This window comes from Macrobrachium rosenbergii, chromosome 52 (genome assembly GCF_040412425.1).
Source record: "Macrobrachium rosenbergii isolate ZJJX-2024 chromosome 52, ASM4041242v1, whole genome shotgun sequence".
Lineage (NCBI taxonomy): Eukaryota > Metazoa > Arthropoda > Malacostraca > Decapoda > Palaemonidae > Macrobrachium > Macrobrachium rosenbergii.
The window spans coordinates 34,957,500-34,984,157 of NC_089792.1; the positions used below are offsets into that span (position 1 = coordinate 34,957,500).

General features: G+C 37.8%; 1 protein-coding gene across 4 annotated transcripts in view; it reads left to right on the forward strand.

The window, feature by feature from the left end:
• Positions 1-26,658, forward strand: part of Ac13E (Adenylyl cyclase 13E) — a 277,289-nt gene that overhangs the window by 127,643 nt on the left and 122,988 nt on the right. For all 4 annotated transcript variants that reach the window (XM_067096065.1, XM_067096068.1, XM_067096066.1 and 1 more), the window contains 4 exons: positions 434-634; positions 23,976-24,107; positions 24,230-24,481; positions 24,738-24,915. In XM_067096065.1, coding sequence (XP_066952166.1) covers positions 434-634; positions 23,976-24,107; positions 24,230-24,481; positions 24,738-24,915 — 763 coding nt within the window. The remainder of the gene's footprint in view (positions 1-433; positions 635-23,975; positions 24,108-24,229; positions 24,482-24,737; positions 24,916-26,658) is intronic.

Sequence of the window (26,658 nt, forward strand, 5' to 3'; positions counted from 1 at the left end):
CAGGAGTTTTATTTTATTGGGCGTGCTGTTGTTATAGCTTCTAATTGCTTGATCTAGAAATGCCTCAGCTTCTTGGGACAGAAAATGAAGTGATGTCATGAGTGAGAGCTCCCCTGTACTCCTGGTTGTGTTTGTTTAGCAAAAGGCTGAATCCTTGGCTAACACCTAACAATGGAGCATAAGAGGATTAGGAAGTCTGCATGTTGGAGTCTAAAAGTTATTCTATTAATTTTTGTTATGCAATGATAATGTAATATCACAGTTCAAACTCTACGTTGTAGACTCAGAAATAATTGACATATACTTTATAGCCTGAGTAATGTCTTGTAATCAGTGCAAGGTATTTAGCAGGCCTCAAGAAAAATGTTTTTTAGGGAATAGTTGATGGAAAGAAGTGTTATTTTGTTTAATAAAATTTTATTGTTGTTACCAGGTTAGAATGCGGGGAACCTTCATGAGCATTGGTAAATCATTGTTAGTAAGACAACAGTTGGAGGTGGAGAAAGCTCTGAAGGAGAAGATGATACATTCTGTTATGCCACCAAAGGTTGCTGACTGGCTTATGAAAGAGACGCTGACTGATGATAATGAAGACAATATGTATCACAGAGAAGATGGGGCTATTTTGAAAAAGGTGAGCTTGCTATGACTGTTTTTGAAGAGATAATGTCCACTTTAATAATTACATTATTTCCTTGCAGCAGTAATCATTACTGTACATTATTATTCGGAATGAATCTTACCTACTGTAAAGATTGGCTTATATCTTCGTGCCATTAGGTGTGATTGGCATTCAAAATAAAACAAATTAACGCTTGTCTAACCTGCTAGGACTGGGGTTTTAACCGCCTGTTTCCCACCTGTTTCTTCATGCTGTGTCCTTGTGCAGACTGCGTGAATTGGCGTTAGTAATAATTTTGATGATTTCTGGCTGATTTTCTCCTGTATGGTATTGTGCTTGTTTTCTGTTTTTGCAGTATGTCATCTACAACAATCAGAGATGAAAGCAATAGGCTGTATAGGAAAGAGTTTGTGAAAACCAAATGTTTTGTTTGTGGAAGATGGTCACGTGTATGTTAGCCTAGCTGTTGAGGTTGTAGTGTGGTTTTCTTGATGTGAAGATAATAAGGAGTGATCTGACGAGAGGATGAAAATTTTGTGAAGTATCAGAAGATGCCAGAAGCCGATAGATTGTATAGACAATTCGTTAGGTCAGGCCATAAGCCTACTTGGTCTTTTCTTTTTGTCTTCTGGTGTTGCCTCTCCTTCTCCATTAGCCTACCTGATAGCCTAGGATAAGTCTTCTCTCACTCCTTCTGCTCTGCCTTCTTTTGCTCCCTCAGGAGAAAAAGAATAGGGAATTGAGAAATATTCTTTTATTATGGTTAGTAAATGTGACTGTATATATTAGGGTGAAGATCCCCCCCGACAGCGATTGACCTTTTTCGGTTTCCCGCGCGAGAGAGGAGGTGTCGGAGCCTTGGCGTTTGTCCGTAGCATGTCCTCTGGACTACCCTGGGTCCATTGGTCTTCTTCGCAGACGGGAAACCCTGACGTGTCGGGGGACCAAGTTCTGTTTCTGTTGCCACCTCTGTCAACCGTCTTCCAGTTTGAATTCAACGTGTTCTCCGAAGGAGTTATTTGGTAGTTAAGCACTCGCGTTCACTGGCTCACATTTCATACCCTTTAGAGATAGTGATGGTGATGTATGTGAACTGGTAGAGTTCTTTAGGGATACAGATATACGGTATTACATTTATACCTAAGTAATTCTGAGCTGCGAGTCAATTCTTCTGGTATCATTTACTTACCCTGTATTGTCCTCCAAGCGGACAATAATCCTCCCCTCCCCCCTTACTGTTTCCCCTCTATCGTCGCCTCGTATTCGTCACTTTCTGACAATTGTACTGTAGAGGGAGTTTGCCTGGTGATAGAACAGCTCTTGCTTCTTGTCACTCATCTCTTAAGTGTTGTGCAGATGGCTCTGGCTGTCATTGTGGTTCCGTGGTGACCTCATGCAAGAACCCTCTACCTTCCCCACCCAACCGTCCAGTACTTACTAGTACCGGCATTCCATGACGTCATTGCTGACGATACATAGTATGTCACCTTCTCAGGCATTTTTAGATTTAGGGGTTTCATCCCTGATTTGGTTGGCTCTATTTTAGTATTTTAGTGGTGCACAGTCCGAGTTGTTCTGCTTTCCACTTCCTTTTGCCGAAGATGAATCCATTGATTGGTGGTTTTTAGTTTACTTCTACCTCGACTCCTGTTAAAATGAGTGAGAATTTAACACTAATTTTACTGTAAGTTGTGTTATCATGAAAGTAGAGCCTTTGGGAAATAGAAGCTCTTCCTTGGGAAAGTCGGTAGAGTTGTGGCCTTGCACTCATTAGGCCCGAGTTCGACTCTCTGGCCGGCTAATGAAGATTTAGAGGAATTTATTTCTGGTGATAGAAATTCATTTCTCACTGTAATGTGGTTCGGATTCCACAATAATCTGTAGGTCCCGTTGCTAAGTAACCAATTTGTTCTTAGCCACGTTAACTAAGTCTATTCCTTTGGGCCAGCCCTAGGAGAGCTGTTAATCAGCTCAGTGGTCTGGTAAAACTAAGGTATAGAGGCAGTCCCTGGTTTACGATGGGGGTTCCGTTCTTACGCTGCGTCGTAAGCCGAAAATCGTCATAAACCGAAAAATCGTTGAAAATCATCAAAAATCCTAAGAAAACCTGACTTTTAATGCTCTGGGTGTATTGAAAACGATGTAAACTGCATTTTTATTGAGTTTTTCAGCAAAAAACCCTCCAAATTTTGATTATTCTGCCATTTTGGAGCCATATTTCTTCTGTTGGATCAGTACGACCCTTCTTAACCCTGGAACATTCGTCGTAAACCAGGAAATAATTTCTGATGAATATATCTGAAAAGTGTTGTAACCTCGGAACGTCGTAAGCCGGACCCGTCGTAAACCGGGGACTGCCTTACTTAACTTTTTTGGGAAATAGATGAATAGTCAAAAGAGAAAGCTAGGAAACTATTTAGTGTTAAATAGCTCTGCACCCAACACGAACAGTATGGTGTACTCGCAACTGTGTTTGTAGCTGTAAGGAACCAACCAATCTAGGCAATGTGCTGGTATGTTGCTGGCTTAATTTAAACAACATAGGCGATATTGGAAATGTATCCTTTAATGTTTGTCCTCAGGAGGCTTCTGCATCTGCATCCAGTTTTTTGAAGCTGCTTAGAGCTGGGTTAGGACTTAGATACGATATAAGTTTTTCACCTTCCTCTGTTCAACATGAAAGTTTCAAGTTCTTGGACCAAGGAAGCGAAGACTTCTCTAATTGATAGGGTCATTTGGCCTAATTGTGAGGTGGAAGTACATTTGAATTTGGTATTTCATTCTTAGCATGACAGCTTGATTACTGCAAGTGTAATATACTGTACCCCCCCAGATTTGCTTTCTCATAATTCGCTCACTTGGCGATTTGCGAAATTTTCTGTGAAGCCTATCTATAAATTATTTGCTGGAAAACTCACCAATTCACAGATTTTTTTTGTAGAGCAATACTCTGTATTTTCATATTTTTGTGACTAAATACTGTACTGTACTGTACCTACAGTATATATACATTTTATGGTAAAATAATGATTTACAGTACTAACTTTCAAATATTAATTAATATTACGGATAAGGTTAAATAATACTAATAAATAATAAAAATAATAATACTCTCTCTCTCTCTCTCTCTCTCTCTCTCTCTCTCTCTCTCTCTCTCTCTTAGATTTTTATGCATAAGTAACATATGTTTAACCCTTTCCTATCTGTTTAGTTATCACATCACTGAGGGTACATGAGTCCCAATGTGTCTGGGAGCGCTCGATAGTGCGAAAAAATAATTATTTTGAAAATTCAGCAAAAATAGAAATTTTATGCCAACAACGTTCATTTTGCTGTCCTTTTTTTTCTAAATGTTTGTATTTTATGGTGGAATAGTCAGAATAAGAGTCCCAGCCCTCTAAATACGAAAAATGTGAGTTATTTAACGAAAAAAAAAATTCTTTACTTATTTTTATATTTTTGTTCGTAACCCAAAACTACGAAAAGTCAGACAATGAATTATTTTTTATGAGAAAGCCAACAAAATTCCTAAATATTGACATACAAAACAATGGAAAACGAATAAGTCCAGTTGGTGAAAAATTGATAGAAAAGAGGGTGAGAAACAGAGTGCTCTGCCCGGCCTATGGTGAGAATTATCGCTAGAAAAAATTTTTTTGAAGAGCCCTATCTCGGTTATTTTTCATAGAAATTACTTTGTAAATATACGAAAATGTAGAGGAAAAGTTGAATAAAGGGAAAGTCAAGAAAAATGGCTTTGGTAACGGCAGGCAGCAGTTTCATTTTGATGTTATAAATTGATCGAAATGAAAAAAAATGTTACCGTTGTCAACATTATCGTTCGTAGCTCAAAAGCTATAAGAGTTAGGCGAATGAATTATTTTTTATGAAAAAGCCAACACAATTCTCTAAATATTGACATATAAAAGAATGAAAAACAAATAAGTCCAGTTGGTGAAAAAATTTATAGAAAATAGGGTAAGAAACAGAGCGCTCTGCCCAGCGTATGGTGAGAATTATCGCTACAAAAAAATCTTTTTTGAAGAGCCCAATCTCGGTTATTTTTCATAGAAATTACTTTGTAAATATACGAAAATGTAGAGGAAAAGTTGAAGAATAAAGGGAGAGTTAAGAAAAATGGCTTTGGTAATGGCAACGGTATCATTTTGACGTTATAAGTTGATCAACAAAAAAAAAGTTACCGTTGTCAACATTATTGTTCGTAGCTCAAAAACTACAAGTTAGGCGAATGAATTATTTTTTATGAGAAAGCCAACAAAATTCTCTAAATATTGACATATAAAAGAATGAAAAACAAATAAGTCCAATTGGTGAAAAATTGATAGAAAATAGGGTAAGAAACAGAGCGCGCTGCCTGGCATATGGTGAGAATTATCGCTAGACATTTTTTTGTGAAGAGCCCTAGCTCAGATATTTTTCATAGAAATTATTTTGTAAATATACAAAAATGTAGAGGAAAGGTTGAGGAATAAAGTGAGAGTCAAGAAAAATGGCTTTGGTAATGGCAACAGTTTCATTTTGACGTTATAAGCTGTTCAAAACGAAAAAAAATGTTACTGTTGTCAACATTATCGTTCGTAGCTCAAAAGCTATAACAGTTAGGCGAATGAATTATTTTTTATGAGAAAGCCAACAAAATTCTCTAAATATCAATATATATAATAATGAAAAATGAGATTCAGAGCCCTGCCTAAAACCCCGACATCTCTTATGCGATGCACTAACGCGTTTTCCGCTAGTTTTACCGTAAAAACTTTGCGAAAGCATGTTGGAAACTGTTCTCGATTGACGTCACTCTATGTAAACAGCCACACGTGTTTACCCAACCTCGTACGCATGGTCTCTGGCAGAAGTGTGGCCTGCCAGGCCTGCGTGTGTGGGATCAGCTGATGTCATTGTGAGAATTTTACTACGCCAGGGATTTGCGCATGCACAGTAGAGGAACTAAAAAATTTATAGAAAAAGAGGGTATGAAACAGAGTGTTTCCAATAATGTAATCCTACATTTTATAAAAAAAAATGTAAGATACGAGAGAGAAGCATGGGTAGGATCAGCTGATTTCATTGTGAGAAATTTACTATGCCAGGGATTTGCGCATGCGCAGTATAGGAACTGCTTGCCTGGCGTATTGATGCCTGAGTTACACGGTCCAAGGTATGCTTTAGCTTATGGAAACCACCAACTGTCCGAAAATTTAAAAAATTTACCCTTACCACCGCGTCATTTAAAAATGTCGGTAAATTTTACGTAAAATTACGTCAGTCAGAAAAGAAGGGGGCTAGGGTGATATTGCGTAATATTACGTCAATTGGACAGGAAAGTGTTAATTGTGTTGTATACTGTAGTTTTATAGATAAACGTGACATTACTAAGTTATTAATTGTTTTCATATTTCCCATGCTATAATTACAATTTTTTACATTTGTATAGTAAATTATTAAAACTTTGCAACAAATACATATCATTCCCAGTTTTTTCTCAGATTCTTCAGAGTGAGGGGCAGGGGTGGCGTTGCAAGTACCTGTCAGTTAACTTGTCATATTGTTGCTCTCTCTCTCTCTCTCTCTCTCTCTCTCTCTCTCTCTCTCTCTCTCTCTCTCTCTCTCTCTCTCTGTTATTGGCTGAAAGGGTTAGAAGTATGTACAGGCAGTCCCGGTTTCTGACGGTTCCGACTTCACGACGTTCGAGGTTCTGGCGCTTTTCAAATATATTCATCAGAAATTATTTCCTGGCTTACGACGCATGTTCGGGGTTAGGGCGCGTCGTCGCCGATCCGACGGAAGAAATATGGCCCCAAAATGGCAGAATAATCATAATTTGAAGGTTTTTTTGATGTAAAACTCAATAATAATGCAGTTTACATCGTTTTCAATGCACCCAGAGCATTAAAAGTAAGGTTTTCTTATGATTTTTGACGATTTTCGACGATGTTCGACTTCTGACGATTTTTCGGGTTACGACGCGGCGCAAGAACGGAACCCCCGTCGTAAACCGGGGACCGCCTGTACATATATATTTTTAAGGGTAAAATGTAAGATGACTTTGAAATTATATTAATAATATCATTTGAAAAATTAATACAGTAATAGGATAATAGTTTAAGGAATATTTGATGTAGGATGCTAGTTTAAGGTATACATTTGGTATTTGAACTTTCAAGACAGGCAGTTATAAGTGTTTTTAAAGGGGGGGCCGGGTGTTAACTATTCACGGGTGGTTGTGGTGTGCATCCCCCTGAGAATATGGGCGTTTACTGTGTGTGTGTGTGTGTGTGTAATATATATACATACAGGTTGACCATCACTAATCCGGCAATCAGTAGTCCGGAACAATCAGTAATCTGGCACAAATTTCGGCTAGAGTAATTTCTAATGTTTCCGCACTAATTTTCAAATTTCTCGGGTCGCTGCGCTAACTCGCTCACCGGCCACTTCGATTTGGTGGCGCAGTGTGCTGCATCAACAAACTGGTAGCCTAGCCTACATTATACTGAACTGTATTCACATATTAACAGTAATATACAAACATCAACATAATGAATGTGCATCTTTTTCATAGATCTTTTAACAAGTTATGCTTTACTACATTGTTTCCAATTGCGTATATTCTCATATTGCATTTGTATTATAAATTGTGATCAATGTTTTGTTTTGGGAATGATATCGCAGTGTTTATTTCGCCGCATTTAACAAGTTCAAAGCGCTTTTCTTGCTTCTAGTTAGCGTAAATGAATATGGATACTTTATTTATTTGGGACACGGATATTTTTCATTATACAAAGTGTTTTTAAGTCGAAATATAACTTAAATACGTTTCGTTGTGAAATTAATTTAGCTATTTTTTCGTTAATATATGACGTTCGTGGGAATCGCGGCTGGACGGTTGGGGGGCATGTTTGTTTTGTGTAAAAAAATCACGATTCCATTCGCTATTTTCTCTTGATTTCATCATAACACGAGCTTTACGTATTTATCTTTTATCGGCGTGAAAACAGTAGTAATTTGTATTCTTTCATGCCCAGTAGTTTTGATTAAAATACATTCTCTCCAGTTCTATTTACGGTCGAGTTTCCTCCATGTTGTCGATGCACGATAATTTATAGTCATTAGCAGCTTGAACATTGTTTTCTCAGCTTCAGCTACAACTTACAGCTTTAAGTTACTGTAGCAGTATATTTCCCTGCCGATCTTTTCTCCAAAGCGAATAAGGGTATAGTGTAAAAAATATATCAGTCCTATTGTACAGTACTTAACGTCATTTGTAACATAAATACGGTAATTTTGTATTATCGTACGATGGTTGAAATACAAGCAAAACAGTTGTTATCCGATACGATTATTAGCAAAACAACAGTTTCCCGTTCGGTTGTTTATGGCTGTATGCATTTACGCAAGAGTATAACGTTACTAACAATACTTTTATCATTCTCTTTTACCTTTTTAACTAGCAGATGGAATAAAGAGATGGAGGAAAAGAAGTTATTCTATTGTAAGTTGGTCTCTCTCGCTGACTGATTGTAGCTGCTGCCTGCGCCTGCGCGAATTCTAAACATATTTCCTAAATATTTTTGTACTGGTATTAATTGCTAACCCCATCGTAATCATAAACTCGAAATATCGTAAGTCGAATTATCATAACTCGAGCACTACCTGTATTTGATAATTGTCTTTTCTTTATTAACCAACTTGTACTGATTTATAGGATATTTTAAATCTAAGATGAGGTGCTTAGCTACCCGGATTTCATGTATTCTAGCCTAATAAATGGCTAATCCGGCAAAATAGCTAATCCGCACCCTCCAGGTCCCAATGATGCCGGATTAGTGATGGTCAACCTGTATATATATATATATATATATATATATATATATATATATATATATATATATATATATATATATATATATATATATATATATACACACACACACATACATACAGGCAGTCCCCGGTTATCAGCGGGGTTCCGTTTCAGAGGGTGTGATGATAACTGAAAATCGGCGATTTCGGCACTTTTTCTGCGAATTTTGGGGGTTGATTTTCGGTTATTGGAGCCTCTGTTAGGTATGTATCGGCGCCGATAAGCGGAAATCGGTGATTTTTGGTGCCGAAAATTGCCGATTTTCGTCGCTAGACAAGCCCCATAAAAGCGGATCGCTGTTAACCAAGCCCGCCGTTAACCGGGGACTGCCTGTGTTTATATATATATATCATATATATATATATATATATATATATATATATATATATATATATATATATATATACATACATACAAAAATGTATATGTATGTGCGTATATACAGCTCCGTTGACCAGATATCGGTGCCGTTGTTAAGCAGAGATCGGTGCCAGAAATCCAGTTAACCCTTAAACGCCTACTGGACGTAGTTGGGTGCCAGGTGGACATACCGTACGTCGACTACAAAAAATTTCAACCTTCGGTCAACTTTGACTAGACCGAAATGGTCGAAAAACGCAATTGTAAGCTAACATTCTAGTAATATTCAATCATGTACCTTCATTTTGCAGCAAATTGGAAGTCTCTAGCACAATATTTCGATTTATGGTGAATTTTTGAAAAAACTTTTTCTTACGCCAGCCAGTAATAACTCGCCAAAAATTTCAGAAATTCTTTCGTCATTTTGTCGTAATTTTTGCACTGTTCTATATTAGCCGTTACATAAAGTTTTATATATGAAAATGTGCGCAATTTCATGTACAATACAAAAGAAAATAACTCATGGTTGTAGCTTTTATCAGTTTGGAAATATTTTCATATAAATCACGATAACTGCCAAAATTTCAACCTTCGGTCAACTTTAACTCGACCGAAATGGTCAAAAAACGCAATTGTAAGCTAAAACTCTTACATTCTAGTAATATTCAATCATTTACCTTCATTTTGCAACCAATTGGAAGTCTCTAGCACAATATTTCGATTTATGGTGAATTTTTGAAAAACACTTTTTCCTTACATCCACGCCAGAAATTCTTTCGTCACGTTGTCGTAATGTTTGCACTGTTTTATATTAGTCGTTACATAAAGTTTTATATATGGAAATGTGCGCAATTTCATATAGAATACAACAGAAAATAACTCATGGTTGTAGCTTTTATCAGTTTGGAAATATTTTCATATAAATCACGATAACTGCCAAAATTTCAACCTTCGGTCAACTTTAACTCGACCGAAATGGTAAAAAAATGCAATTATAAGCTAAAACTCTTACATTCTAGTAATATTCAATCATGTACCTTCATTTTGCAACAAACTGGAAGTCTCTAGCACAATATTTCGATTTATGGTGAATTTCTGAAAAAAAGAACTTTTTTCCTTACGTCTCTTGCTGTAACTCTGCGAACATCTCAGAAATTCTTTTCGTCATGTTGTCGTAATGTTTGCATCTTTTTACATTAGTCGTTACATAAACTTTTATATATGAAAATGTGTGCAATTTCATGTAGAGTTCAACAGAAGATAGCTCATGGTTGTAGCTTTTATCAGTTTTGAAATATTTTCACATAAATCACGATAACTGCCAAAATTTGAGCTTGGTCAACTTTAACTCGACCGAAATGGTAAAAATGCAATTGTAAGCTAAAACTCTTACATTCTAGTAATATTCAATCGTTTACCTTCATTTTGCAATAAATTGGAAGTCTCTAGCACAATATTTCTATTTATGGTGAATTTTTGAAAAACATTTTCCTTATGTTTGCTTGTGATAACTCGGCGAACATCTCAGAAATTCTTTCGTCTCGTTGTCGTAATATTTGCACTGTTTTATATTAGTCGTTACATAAAGTTTTATATATGAAAATGTGCGAAATTTCATGTACAATACAACAGAAAATAACTCATGGTTGTAGCTTTTATCAGTTTTGAAATATTTTCATATAAATCACGATAAATAGAAAAAATTTGACTTTCGGTCAACGTTAACTCGACCGAAATGGTCGAAAACTGCAATTGTAAGCTAAAACACTTACAGTCTAGTAATATTCAATCAATTAGCTTCATTTTTCAACAAACAGGAAGTCTCTAGCACAATATTTCGATTTATGGTGAATTTTTGAAAAAAATTTTTTACGTCCGTGCGTTACGAATTCATGCATCATTTTGTGATAATATTTTCTCTGTGTTGCTTTGATCATTTTACAATTTGTTATATACCAAAATCATCGCAATTTAGTGTACAATACAACTAATAGAAATTAACTCATTAGCTTTAACCGTTGTGCTTACAGCACGATTTGTATACAATTATATAAGAGTTTTTTTTTTTGCTGTCATATATTCCAATATTTATAAATGATAATGACATTTTTTTTCATTTCTGATGGTTGCGTACTAAACTTCAGGCAATGACAAAAAAGGGAGCCTAAAATGAACTCTTAATCTTAAAAACTAAGCGTGCTGTGATTTTTTGAAAAAAACTTTTTTTCCACTTCGGCGCTAACTCACCGAACGCCACCGGCATACGGGAGACGTTTTTGTAAATAGAGGCTCGGCGTTTAAGGGTTAATGGTGTCACTAGACAAGTGCCATAAAATGGATCGCCGTTAACCGATGCCACTGGTAAGCGGGGTGTGTGTATATGTATATTCATATGTATATATACAGTAGTATATGTATGTACATATGTATATGTACAGTAAACTCCCCATATTCGCGGGGGAGGCGTACCACACCCCCCTGCGAATAGCTAAAATCAGCAAATACCTAAAATCCTTTTAAAAATCCTTAGAACTGCCTATTTTGATAGTTCAAACACAAAAAACCCTCTATAAATGCTTATACCTGAGTATTTTAATAGTTTTGTCACAAAAATTGCATTTGTCATGAAAATATGAAAATACAGTAATGGGTGAACATTTCTCAGTGAAAAATACCGCCAATGGGCGAATTTTCCGCGAATAATGTGTATATTTGTTCCACAGAGAAATCCGCTAATAGATGAGTCTGCGAATCATGGGACTGTGAACATGGGGTGTTTACTGTACATGTATATGACCTCAAGAACCTTTACACTGTCCTCAGATGTCTCGGAGGCAGATTGGGGCTCCATTCTGAGAAACATTTGATATCAGGGGTTGGAAGGTAAACAGTCTACAGCTTTTAGCAATTTGGAAGTGGTCTTACACAAGCAGAACATCTAGTCAGAGACATTACTATGGCAGTCTTTTCCAACAATTCAACCTTACAGTTCTTACCTAAGACAACAAGGAGACACAGATCAAGAGATTTATTCAGGCTAGCAAAGACACTTTCTTCTCCTTTTGACAGAGTCCATCAACATTCATTTACCTCGTTTTGTGCTATGGAGAAACATTGTTATTGAAGACCAACTCAGCAGAAAAGGGCAAGATCTTCAGTCAGATAGTCTCCTCTTCCTCAGGTTTGCCAGAAGTTGTGGAACTTTTGGCGAGACCCAAACAAATCTGTTTGCAGCTGCCCAAAACACTACACTCCCATTTTACTGCCCGCCATGCCAGGATCCATAGGCATGGGCAGTTTATGCCTACCGTCAAGAATGGTTGAATGTAGACTTTTATACTTTTCTTCTGTTTAATGTTTTGAGGAAATACTCGGCTAGTTTTGAGATTTGCAGAACATAAGGATGATTCTGATAGCTCATTTGTGACCCTAAGGGAATAGCTCCCCCAGCTTCCTTTCCTGGTGGTAGATGTTCCTCGTATTCTTCCGTTCAGAGCCATCAAACCTCCACATGCTTCATCTGACCACGTGGAGCTTGTCAGTTGTCTGGTATGAGCTAAGGGCATTTCTAGAATGGCCAAAGAAGCAATCCTTAAGTCTAGAAGCCCTCCGCTGTTAGACTTGTGCATCAATAGCAATGGCCAGTTTATTGACCTCGGTGCTTGTCCAAAGTGATATCCAGTACCCGTTCCACTAGCTATCTTGGTTTAAGTTCTGCCTGTATCTCAGGTAAGCAAAGCAGTTTTGTGTCACAGCGATCAAAGGATAACATTGCATTCAGTTCTGCATGATGCTGACTGGAATATCGCTCACGATTTAAAGTTAGAAGAGGTTTTCAATCTTTTGTGCTGGAAATTCCAATCTTCCTACCATGGTTTACAATGAAATTTAGACTTAGTCCTTCAGATTTTAACATAACTTTAGTTTGAGCTTTTTGATAAGGCATCACATAAGAACTTTGACGACACCTTTCTTTTAGTTCTTGTTGTAGCAAAGTGTATTAGTGAGCTTCAAGACTTTTCTTGTATGCGGGCTTTGTTCTAGTGGCAACCTCTCTTTTCTTTCATTGCTTAGAGAAAAGATATAGAAGTGAAAGCCCTTCCCAGACTTGTGACTGTGCCTAATTTAACTGCTTTGTTAGGCAATGAAAAAGTAGCTGTCATATGCCCAGTTAGAACTCTTAAGGAGTTATGTTAGTGAGCTTCAAGCCCTTTCTTGCATGTGGGCTTTGTTCTAGTGGCAACCTCTCTCTCTTCCTTCATTTCTTGGAGAAAAGATATAGAAGTGAAAGTGCTTCTCAGATCTGTGACATTGCCTAATTTAACTGCTTTGGTAGGCAATGAAGAAGTGGCTGTCTTCATGTCCAGTTAGAACTCTTAAAGGTTTACCTGGACAAACATAAACCTTTAAGAGTAGTGTGTGGTGTTAGGTCAAACACTCCCATGTCGAAGAATGTTTAAGTCAATGCACACAGAGTTGATTCCTGAGCTTCTACCTTTTTTGGAAATAATCCATCTGGCTTCTGCACCGTAAGCACGTTATTTCCTGTAAAACCTTGTGCTTGAGAAGGTTGTCATGTAGCTCAGGGGAGATGTAACTGTTGTTGCCTCATATTATTTGCCAAAAGTTCAAATGTAGTATGAGGTGTAAAGCTCTTAGTCCTATCGTTGCAGTTGGGCACTTTCCCATGAACCAAATATGATAGTAACTGCTTTTTGTCTTATCATTAGTTGTTAGAAAATCCCACTATTGAATTTTGGGAGCATGAAGGCACACATTGGTGTTTAGGAGCACACCTTCATATATGAAGTTGGCAGTTGTCTTTAGTTTTGGACTGTCGGTTTTGGGCTTTCAACTCTGGCACAGGGGTCATTAGTACTCTATGAGATAAGTCCTTTTTTCCTTTTAAGGATCCTCTGACAAGTCTCGCTACGAGTCCCTTACACCCTGTTGAGGTTCCAAAGTCTGGCGACAGTACTTGCCAGTAAGGATCACACAACAGGCAGGAATGTTGAGAAGCTTCTTTCCCTTCATTAAAAAGCTTTTAGTTTGCTTGGTTGAACATAGTTTCTCTGGCTGTAATAACCCACCATCCTTATTCAATGTGGCATTCAGCCAACTTTAATAGTAGGTATGATTTTAAAGTGGAAACCCACCCAGCCTCCCCACATCTTAGTGGGTGGTCGTGAAGAATTCTGACAAGAACGTAAACATTGCAACGCCACCTGGTGGGAAAGAGGTGATTACAGAGACAGTCCAAGCGGGTTAGCCAAGCGTTGCTTTTTTATTTTGAATGCCACTAGCACCTAATGGCACGAAGATTAAGCTAACTTTAACATTAGGCAAGTACCCAAGTAAATAATTTCATCATAAAAATTTATTTTCATTTCTTAACTGCATCGCTGGTGGTATTGTTTAGGTAGGGCCTCAGCTTGTCACCATTTATACGATAATGAACATTGAGGATCTAGGCTTGTTAAACTACCTTATAATAATGAGCAGAGACTTATAACTTGGAAGTAGAAACAGTCAGTAGAGTATTCACTTGCATATAAGGAGGGCTTTTAAAAGAGAAAATAAAGGGCAAGGAAAATGCCAGTTCATCATACTTATTTGGTACAGACAGTCAAGTTTAGGCTGTGTGGTAGGAGCAGCTAGTAAATTGAACTCTATGCATCACAAAAGAACTGGTTCCCATGATGTGTTATAAGAGTTATTAGAAATATATTATTAGCAGCAACTGTTAAGTAAGGTAACAGTTCATGCAAGTAGTTTTCTATTCATACAAATTTTATGGAAAACAATGTGCAACAAATTCTACCCTGGGAAGTAAACACAAGCTACTGTAGCCTAGTGGTTGCTTGGAAATCATTACTCTACTGATAAAATAGCCTTGCAGTGCAATAGGTTTTTAAACAATTTGGGAAATTGTTTGCAATTGCAAAGACAATGTTGATATTTTTTTGGAATGTTGAACTGCAGTGTTAGCTGTTTCCAAATCCTCCCCTCTTCCATATCCTACTTTCCAACTACATTTTGAAGTCAGCTGTATGAATTGTCAGCTATATTGGTACCTCAGCTTACCAGATGTTTGAGTCTGGTAAAAATAAGAATAAAGTCTTGTACTAATTGGAATAATGTACTAGGTATGCTAGATTTTAGACTGTGAAACAAATGCACACGGCCAGCGCTTTCCTACCTAAACCTCGGAATGCTCTTGAGTCCATCATTTGGTGTCTGTTGTCTGCCTTGTAAGGAACCAGCGCTTTGTATCTTTTGTGTTTTTGTGCTTGCAAGTAAAGTTTGTGCGATTGTCTTTTTATTTATTAAAAGTTCTAACTAGTGACCAATATAGTTACTTGATGTAATTTACTTGCAGTACATTGTTAAATCTATGCTTTAAAAGTTAATTTTTAAAACTGTCATTCTTTATCTATTTGCCAGTAAGGTGTTTAGAAATTCTCAGATGCTTGGTTAAATAAAGTGCAATTGCAAGTATACAAGTACATTATTGTAGAATAGGTAGTCACACTACTGGAAATCATTGTTAATCCAGTATATACAGTAAACCCCCTGTATTTGCGGTCTCACAATTTGTGGACTCACTTGTTCGCAGATTTCTCTGTGGAACGTACATACACATTATTTATGGAAAATTCGCCCACTTGCAGTATTTTTCACTGAGAAATATTCACTAATTACTGTATTTTCATATTTTCATGACTAAGTGCACTTTTTGTGATAAAACTATTAAAATACTCAGGTATAGGCATTTTTAGAGGGTGTCTTTGTTTGAACCATCAAAATAGAGTTCTAAGTATTTTCAGAAGGTTTTTAAGTATTTAGGGATTTGAGGTTTTTTTTGCGGGGGAGGGAAGGGGATTGCGGTATGCATCCCCCACGAATACGGGGATGTTTACTGTAAAGACAGTTCCTTATATAAATTTTTTTTAGAAGGATTGGGCTATGCATCTGTTTTCATTGTGTGGGCAAGGGCTCTGAAATTTTAAGACTTATGCTGAAATTACAAGATCTGTGGTTAAAAGAGTTGTATGGTAATTGCGCTTGTATATGTGTACTACAGAGTAAGAAATTACTGTATTGTTGAACATCTATAAGCAGTTCCTTACATGTATTTTTTTGTAGTGGGTGTTTCATTTTGAATGTTCAAAGATCATAAAAGAAGGAGGCACGGGTTTATTGGCATCAGAGGCCTAAAAAACTTTGTCCAAGTGTTTGTTGAATTCCTCATACATGGGACTTCTCATTAAATTCTAGGAAGGAAGTGGAAAAGAACATGTTGAAAATATGATTTAAATCTGTACATGAGCAGATGGAGGAGAGCCTCTTGCACATCTTGGAGAATTTACATGAAGGCATCATTCCTCATGTCAGGATGATGTGCAGCTCTCTGGATGGGTTTGAGTCATGTCATCAGTTTCTGGCACCTCAAGAAGATTTGGGGTTTCTGGTGTGTCCAGTTCTCCATAGGTTTCAAGGGTATTTGTCTATATGTCTGTTATGATAACAAGGCAATCACTCCTTCCTCTCCTCTGTATGGTATAACCTGTGTCCCCAGATAAGTGTTGTAGACTATATGGTATGTTTGACATTCATCTTACTAAAACCTCTTATAAGGCTAGTGACACCAAGAGGCAACGTGGCTCTGGCTACTAGGAATGTTGAATGTGCTAGATCTCATAATGTCAGAAAAGAAAGGAATAGACAAGCTTCTCCAAACCTCTTGTTATTTACTGAAGACTCAGATTGATCTTGTGCTGCTATGAATTTTAGTGGGTTTTTGTACTCGGAATACACTATACAGTTGAGTTTTGAAGATAATCTTTTACCTTACTAATAATGATGTGACCTATATTTTGCTTAGACGACTAGTGAGCCATTGTTATAGTTTTGCCCTAAAAAGTAATTCTTGTATCCTGCGCCATTCCTTTAGGCTAAAACTTTTATATTGCTTTGTTTACCTTTAGGCCAAAACTTTCACATTACTTTGTTTACTGGGCCTAGACCTCTTGCAAGCCACCGGTAGATTAGTTTTGCCTTCAAGTAAATTCTCGAATGGTGTTTACAGGGTGTAGGCTTCTCGCAAGCCGTCAATAAATAATTGCCTTAAAAGTAATTCTTGAATGTTTCGTCATTCCCTTTAGGCCAAAGATTAGCATTTTGTGATTGTTTACTGAACCTAGGTTACTTGCTAGCCTTTGGTAAATAATTTTACCTTAACCCTCACAATTTCCTTAGCAAAATTGAAAAGTGTAAGGAGAGAAGGGTGCTTAATGGAAGAAGGCATTAGCGTTGGCTGAGAATCAGTCTTATTATTTGCTTCGGCAGTACATTGTGTACTGTATAGTACTCACTTTGGCAGTACATTTACTAAATGGGAACGTTTCTGACAGGCTTCTTATGTCTCCTGTGCTAGGATGACACGTATATGGGTTGATGCGCAGATCGTGAACGTTCCACACTTCCAGCACCCGGAAGCGCCCACTGGCGCCATCTACCATCTGTCGCCAACTCGTGCTCTGAGCAGTCAAAAGGCGCCCAAAAAGCATCTGAGCACTTGATGGCTCCCACTGGTGCCATCTACTATCTGGCACCAATTTGTTCCCTGAGCCACCCAAAGGCACCAAAAAAAGCACCCTAGCGCCCACAGGTGGCATCTGTAGCAGACAGCCAGGCATACAACAGTACTATTTGTCTCTCCTAGTTCTACCCTATAGTATTACCTCTTGCTGCCGCCCCTGGCTCCATCACTTCCTTCCCATGCCATCACCAGTCTTGTGTCTGGGTTACCAGAAAATTAACCCTGCAAAGTGAAGTGTTGTGCAATGGAGGAGGTGATTATCCGGCATGCCGGTTCTCCTAGACCTAAGTCACTGTCATGCTCCTCTACACCTGGGAGAAGTCATACTGAATGTCAAAGGGAGGCTGGTGGGAATTAACCCGAGTAATCGCCCCCTCGGTCGAACCTGTTGCATATTCCCGGGTATGGACAGACAGCCACTGAAAAGGCGTCTTCGTGGAGGTGTAGCGCAGGAGGCAGCTATCCTGCCCGTCAGATATCCTAGACCTAAAGTTCCTCTCATACTCCACTAAACCTGGGAGTAGACATACTGGCAGTCCAAGGGAGTCCGCCTCCAGATAGTTGCCCCTCAGTCGAGCCTGTGATCCAGGTATTTACAGACAGCTACTGGAAAGGCGTCTTAATGGAAACGTAATGTTAGACAGCCATGATGAAGGCATAATGTTTTAATGTGTAGTGTGAGCATCACTCGACAAATCATCTTCCCTAGCACCGGGCTCCAGCCTGCTAGGCTGATGCCTCTATTTGGTGACAAGTGCTTGTCCAGTGGTCCATGGAGCGTTCAGTGGCCTCCAAGCTTCCAGTGTTGAGCGTCCAGGGCGTGAAATGTTTACTTCAGCAGTACCCATTCTAAATTGGAACGATACAGAGATTACCGTGGCCCCTGCACTAGTTTGACTCTCTTGAGCTGCCAATGAAGAATTAGAGGAATTTATTTCTGGTGATAGAAATTCATTTCTCGTCATAATGTGGTTCGGATTCCACAATAAGCTGTAGGTCCCGTTGCTAGGTAACCAGTTGGTTCTTAGCCACGTAAAAATAAGTCTAATCCTTTGGGCCAGCCCTAGGAGAGCTGTTAACCAGCTCAGTAGTCTGGTTAAACTAAGATATACTTAACTTAGGATGACACACAAATCATGAAGCATTCCACAGTTTTTGATTGGCACTATTTTATCCCTCGGCACTTGGTTTTTCATTAGAACACTGTTGTTATTTCTTGGGCGCCAGTTCCTGATGGAACACCTGGCTCCAGCTTCCAATTAGACGGCACTGATTATATGTTAGTTTTATAAGTTAGTCATTATTTTTATTTTCTGCGTTAGTGAAATGGTATGGGCATTACAAAATGTATAAAAAGCACGTTTAATTTTACAAGACGTTTTTATAGCAAAGCATTCTTTATGTTTAAAAAGTATGTGTTCTTGTTGCGACATCATAGGAAGTGACGTCATAGGACGGAAATGGCAGGAGAGAGAAAAATGTAAACAAAATGCGGGCGGGAGTGTTGAACAAATGGTGGCAAGATAGAGAGAGCTCTCTGAAGGTTAGGTTGGTAAAGATGGGTTATAAGTCATTGTGGTTTTTGTTGTTGTAAGCTGGATTGCATAGTGAAAGAACAACAACGTGAACAGGTGGGTGGATCGCATAATTGAATCATTTTTGGACGGGTCAAGCTAGGAAAAATTTTCAGGCACCAGTCCCCGTTTGCCAGGTGCCTACTGTCCGCTAACAACTCTCCAGTTGGTTCCACCTTCACTTAGAGTTTCTTTAGTATTGCAGCCATGTCCTTTGTGGATGGACTTTTTGAGGAGTGACTTTTGTCAGAAAGAGAGAAAGGCATGTGTCTTTGGCATTCCTCCCTCTAGCACTTCGACGGAAGTATCCTCCTTGTCGAAGATTTTGTCTAGTTTCTGGATTGTCTTAACTGGAACCAGGAACCTTGGCTAAGAAGTTGGAGATTCCATAGAACTTTCCCGGAGTCATAGCCTCAGATTGTTTCTCAGTGCTGCCCGGTGCAGACAAGGATAGTTGGATTGATTTTAGAATTGTCAGCTCGTTGTCGATTTTGGAAGAGAGAGCTGTGGTGCTCTTCACCTCTATAGAATCACACAGTTGCAGAACTGTTTTTCCTCTTCCTTAACCATAGCCTTCATCGCAAGAGTCCTATTGGGGACATCAACCGCAACTTTCGGATTTTCAAGCTTTTTCGTCTTCAAAAAAAAAAAAAACTCTCAAGGAAGACAGAGACTCATTTTTGCAGTGGCCAGCAGGCTACTAACATCCAGTTTTGAGCAGCCCCTTCTAGTAATCAGCTCCTGACAATGAACCACAGGTTTTATGGCTCATATCGACTCTTTCAAGTTTTTTATATGCTCCTGATATTATATTCCGCTATGTACATTTCTGCATAGTCTTTGGTCTGTACGAAGTGTCGTCGAGCGTATGGGATATCCACGTGTCTGCACGGCTATCAAGAGTGCGCAGAGCCGGCAGCTGGTCCACACACATGTCTGCAAGGCTGCACGCTGTTTTGTAAGATCGCTCGGTTGTCTGTAAAATGGAGGCAAGCCAGAAGGTGTGCCTTCCAAGACGGGGTTTCTTAGTTTGGGGACCTGTGCTTTGACCTCTGTGGCACTATAGGTCTTCACGTGAGTCCTTGCCCCTCTTCTTTACTTGGAACGACTGTCCTGTCCGAAGTGTTTTGATTACAACTGGGTCAGGGAAACAGTCTGACACCGTCGTCCTTTTCCCATAGCCCAGATTTAAGTGGGGTCTGCAATGGTGGCTGTACATACATAGACTAAGAAGGGAGCTCCCTTCATCCTCTAAGCCCAGACCTAGTTTTCTACTTTACACCTCGTCTCTTGGTTGAGGAGCTCATGGGGAACCAGGAAGTTTCCAGATTTTGCTCCCCGGATGATGGAACCTTCTGACATATGTTGGAGAGCTCTTAATAGTGTTTCTTGACCTTAGTTTACACCTGGACTGTGGTTGTTCTCTCTAAACGAGACCACAGTCCATTTCTTTTGACTTTATGTAATTACACTCCCTCTGTGAGGATTGGATGATGTGGGAGATGTAAGCAGTAGCTGCTGCAATTACCAGTTGATCCACAACCCAAGAAAGAGAGACTGTTATGTGGATCTTAAGACATTTTCAGCAGTCTCAGGGCCTGAATAGGCACTCCTTTGATAGTAATGGCACCAAGGTAGTGCCATAATTACACTATCCTCCTCCAGAGATTTTTCATTCTTTGAAACATTGACCAGGGCTGCAGTCTCCTACACTTCCTTTCTTGGAACTTCAGCACAGTTCTTTTTAGACTTTCAAGAGTCTCAAGATCCAAAGATGGACACTCATCGGGGTGATAGCAACAACATCATGGTAGTGCCATGGTCAACAAAGGGCCTAGTGTCCTTTCATCTATTCTATTGCAGTGCAGGTACATGAGTAGGCAGTAGAAAATTTAGTACAGCAATGAACGAGCCGCCACATGCTGGACTGGCGTGCATGCATTTGATTTAGATGACTGAGTATCCTATCTATAATCTAGCTCCATTTGGATTAGTAGATGCAAATTCTTCCTTCTCTCTAGCGAGGTGAGAGAAGGGCTGACTATGAGCAAACCATTGGTTATTCTTAGCTTATAGTACAGTAATACCCCGAATATGTGCGATTCGAGTTGTGCAGATTCACGGACACGCTAATTGTCATACACGAGTTATTCACAGACACGCGAACATTTGCAAATACAGGTTGTCCATCACTAATCCGGCATCATTGGGACCTAGAGGGTGCCAGATTAGCCATTTTGCCGGATTAGCCATTTATTAGGCTAGAATACACGAAACCCAATAGCTAAGCACCTCATCCTAGAAGTAACATATCCCATAAATCAGTACAAGTTGGTTAATAAAGAAAAGACAATTATCAAATATAGGTAGTGCTCGAGTTACGATAATTCGACTTACGATATTTCGAGTTTACGATGGGGTTAGCAATTGATACAGATACAAAAATATTTAGGAAATATTTTTTTATTTCTCGCAGGCGCAGGCAGCGAGAGAGACTAACTTACAATAGACCAACTTCTTTTCCTCCATCTCTTTATTCCATCTGCTAGTTAAAAAGGTAAAAGAGAATGATAAAGTATTGTTAGTAACGTTATACTCTTGTGTAAATGCGTACAGCCATAAACAACTGAACGGGAAACTGTTGTTTTGCTAGTAATTGTACCGGATAACAACTGTTTTGCTTGTATTTCAACCATCGTACGGTTAAAGAATTACTGTAGTTATGTTACAAATGACGTTAAGTACTGTACAATAGGACTGATATATTTTTTACTCTATACCCTTATTTGTTTTGGAGAAAAGATTGGCAAGGAAATGTACTGCTACAGTAACTTTAAGCTGCAAGTTGTAGCTGAAGCTGAGAAAACAATGTTCAAGCTGCTAATGACTATAAATTATCGTGCATTGGCAACATGGATGAAACTCTACCGTAAATAAAATTGGAGAGAATGTATTTTAATCAAAACAACTAGGCATGAAAGAATACAAATTACTGCTGTTTTCACACCGATAAAAGATTAATACGTAAAGCTTGTATTATGACGAAATCAAGAGAAAATAGCAAATGGAATCTTGATTTTTTTTTTATGCAACACAAACATACCCCAAAACGGCCAGCCGCGACTCCCGCGAACATCATATATCAATGAAAAAAATAGCCAAATTAATTTCACAACGAGACGTATTTAAGTTATATTTCGACTTAAAAACACTTCGTATAATGAAAAATATCTTTGTCCCAAATAAATAAAGTATCTGTATTCATTTACGCTTACTAGAAGGAAGAAAAGCGCTCTGAACTGAGTTAAATGCGGCGAAATAAACACCGCGTGATGGATTCCCAAAACAAAACATTGATCGCAATTTATAATACAAAAGCAATATGAGAATATACGCAGTTGGATGTAGTAAAGCATAACTTTTAAAAGATCCATGAAAAAGATGCACATTCGTTATGTTGATGTTTGTATAATACTGTTAATATGTGAATAGAGTTGAGTATAATGTAGGCTAGGCTACCGTATATGTAGCCTATACGATATACCATAGCGTAGGCCAAAAGACAATAATAAATGTAAAAAATGGAACAGCAAAAGCATGCCTGTATTTACAAACACCTCCAGTTTGTTGATGCAGCACACTGCGCCACCAAATTGAAGCGGCCGGCGAACGAGTTAGCGCAGCAACCCGGGAAATTTGAAAATTAGTGCGGAAACTTTAGAAATTACTCTAGCCAAAATTTGTGCCGGATTACTGATTGTTCCGGACTACTGATTGCCGGATTAGTGATGGTCAACCTGTACTGAGAAACCTTACAAAAGTGTTTGTTTCATTTTTTAATGTAATTTATAAGTTTTCAAGCTTTTGTGTGTAAATTAAATAACATTAGATAATAAAAGTAATGATTTCCCCCCCTCTCTCTGAGAATTTTTTTGGTACATGTACAGTATATGTTTATTTGTTTTATATGATAAATAAATTTTTTACCTTATAATAAGTACTGATTTTAAATATTAAGGGGAGCGTTTGACGAAAATCAAAGAATCCAAATATTTCCTGATATTTCACATACGGACTCTTACACCTCTTGACTATATTCTCAGGAAATTTTATTAAAAAATTCGCAGTAGTTTTGGAGTTATAAGCCAAAACCGTAGCCATACTATCACTGAGAAAATTATGTTTTTCGTATAATGTAATGATAACTTCAGAAGGATATCTAAATGCGGTATATGGCAACTATATCCTACACAAATGTGTAGAGGCTCTGTTGGGTGAAGGAGTGTACCCACATGGGTGATCAGTAGCAGCCCAGCTCTCGACAGCGCATTTATTTTGTTCACTGCATTAGGTATTTTAATGAATGGTGGCTGTACCATCTAGATGTTAAAACCATCACTGAAATCATAAGGGACAACATTGATGTAGTTCCAGTTATTAAGTTTTAAAGGCTTCTGGTTTTTATGAAAAGATCTGATAATTTTATGTAAGAGTGTCCCTTTGTAATATTATGTAGGGTAGATTTAATACTATTATTAACAATTAAGTTTCTGGGTTTTTACCTTTTTAAACATTGATCATCTTGGGAATTTCTATTTTTTAAATTAATTATTTGTTTCATTCTTGTGTGTGTTCATTCTCACTGTAGAGCTGAATTGGTCCCAGTCTTTGGCACTGTGCCTAGATTTCATGTTGTATTCCATTAAGAGGTTCTCATTGTGATCCTGTTTAATTTTCAGTTGTAATTTTAGCTGCTTAAACCTACATTGTGTCGTAAATTTTTCTTTCTTACGAAATTTGAATGGTAAAGATACTAGTATTTGAAGTTATTGTAGCTGGTTACAGCAAGGTGTATAGTATAATAAACAATTAAGGTTTAAATCTTTGTGTGTTGATAAGACACATGGAATATTTGTATATTTGGGATCTTTTCAGGTTTCATCACCCCGGACATCTCATACCAGTGATATAACAACAATTTTCAGGCCATTCAATATGCATGCTATGGATAATGTTAGCATCCTCTTTGCGGACATAGTTGGATTTACTAGAATGAGTAGTAATAAGGTATGTAAATGAAATGACCATTATTACTTGTAGATTCTCTATAAAAGTTAAGTACATTTATTTTATATATAGCATTTGTACCAAAGATACCAACACAATATAACTTGCATTTTGCATTTCAGACTGCTGAGCAGCTTGTAGGCCTACTCAATGATTTATTTGGTCGTTTTGACGACTTGTGCATGGCAAATGAATGTGAAAAAATAAGCACACTAGGTGACTGTTACTATAGTGTTTGTGGTTGCCCAGAACCTAAACCAGATCATGCACAGCGTTGTGTAAACATGGGGCTAGACATGATCCATGCCATACAGGAGTTTGATACAGATACCAATGAAGATGTGAATATGCGAGTTGGTGTACACACAGGAAAGGTGAGGCTTTCTGTATTAACAAGATCCATGTAAATAGTTTTATATGACAGTAAGTTGGGTTAAGATTTAGAATATCGGGTTTTAATTTTGGAAATTTGAAAGATCATTTTTTGGATGGTTGTTTATTAGATTTTTTAAAAATTTTGAACATCAAACTTGTAATATGATTTTTAGGTCTAATTTCACTCAAATATTACTGTATGTATTTATAAAAAAAATTCTTTGTTTCTTTACTTTAAATTATAATGGTTTGCAGGTTTTGTGCGGCATTGTTGGCACTAAGAGATTTAAGTTTGATGTTTGGTCTAATGATGTTACACTTGCCAATCAAATGGAATCAACAGGGCGGCCAGGGCAAGTTCATATATCGGAGGCTACCCTCAAGTTTCTTCCGAAGAGTACATATATTGTACAAGATGGACCACCTGTTAAAGGTAATGTTTTAGGGCTCTACGAAGAAGACTACACATTATTTTACTGGGTTACTATAGTTAACCTCTCTTAGAGAAATGAGATACCTTGGGTTCTCATTTTGCTGATCTTGATGCCAAGTGAATGACATCTCGGATCTGACCAGCTGAGACTTGTCTCTTATCTCGTATCTCTTAACCTTACCAAATTGAGTTGTGGAGGCAAGGTATTCACATTTGCCTGTTCTGAGATTATTCCATAATAGAATAATAATATGGATATCCTCAGAAACCTTTTGACCTTTTAGCAAGAGAATGTTGGTGAATGCTATAGATTTCTGTGGAACTTTACTTCCAAACTCTACTGTTGGTATGCAGACCATTTGCTGAAAGACAACTGGTCGAAAGACATTCTTCGAATACAGTTAGTCAAATGATCAACTGGTCGAACTGACAAGTAATATAACGACAATTTGTCAGAAAGCTGTTAGATATGCTTATACAGGGAGTCCTCGGTTATCGGCGCGGGTTCCATTCTGGGCATGTGATGATAACCGAAAATCTGCAATTTCTTGGGCTTTTTCGGTGATTTTCAGGCTTATTGGCGCAAAAAAATACCGATTTTCCATTATCGGCGCCTCTGTTAGGTATGTATTGGCGCCAATACCCAATTATCGGCGCCGATAAGCAGAAATTAGCGAGTTTCGGCGCCAAAAGTATATGATTTTCGTCGCTAGACAAGCCCCATAAAAACAGACCGCCATTAACTGAGCCTCCCGTTAACCGGGGACTGCCTGTAATAAAAAACAATTGGAAAGGTCCACATTTTGATAATACAAAGAAAATTACTTAAAAGAAAATGAAATTGTTTTATTAATTTATTTCATTTCAATTATACAAAGAACAAAGCCGCTTTTAAGTCGATTTAAGACAGGAAGAGATTTTGAACATGAATATTCTAATTGAAGTGTAAATAAAAACTATTTAATTTATCTTGTGAATTATATGCAACAGCTTTTAGGAAATTTAAGCTTAGTCTCTGTTGTAATTGCACACAAGTATTTTCAGACGCTCATTTACTTGAACATAAGTATTGGTTTTCCTAGAAATATTAATTTCCATTGCTGCATGTTCAATTAAAATTTCATTACTCGCTTGTTCCTTTTGAATTTTTCTAAGTAGTTTGGGAATCATCGGATGTTTCACCGAAACACGTTTGTTAAAAGCTTTGTGCTATCTTTCTAAAGAGTTGCTTGTTCTTGGTAAACTGTCTTGCTCTTTACTATAAACTGACCACATATCTATTTCAAAAATTGTTCTTCTTTGTCTGCCTCTCTGAGTCATCCCTACCCATGTAGTTTCAAAGTAAACTAAGAATTCACCTAACGTTTCATCAGCCTCTGTATCTAGGGACTCGACGAAATCATTTGAACAAAGAACACACGTCTTCATGGGTGCAAATGTGAGAGCTTGTAGTTGTTTGATTAGGAAAGAGTTGTAAAATCACTGTACCATATTTGGAGACCATATGACTGAATTTTCTGCCAAAGACATTGGCCAAAATGGAAGAAACAATCATAGATGCTAACTTCTGAGAAAATTTTCGTAATGCTAGTTGTCAGTTCAGAATCGACATGAATAGAGGAAACCCACTGAGTTATAGCTTGTTTTATGAAGCTGAATATTACATTATACATCTCTTCATCCTTCTAGTTTGCCAAGCAGTATATCAGCGTTAATGTTTTATTATTGCCTATCGGTGCATGA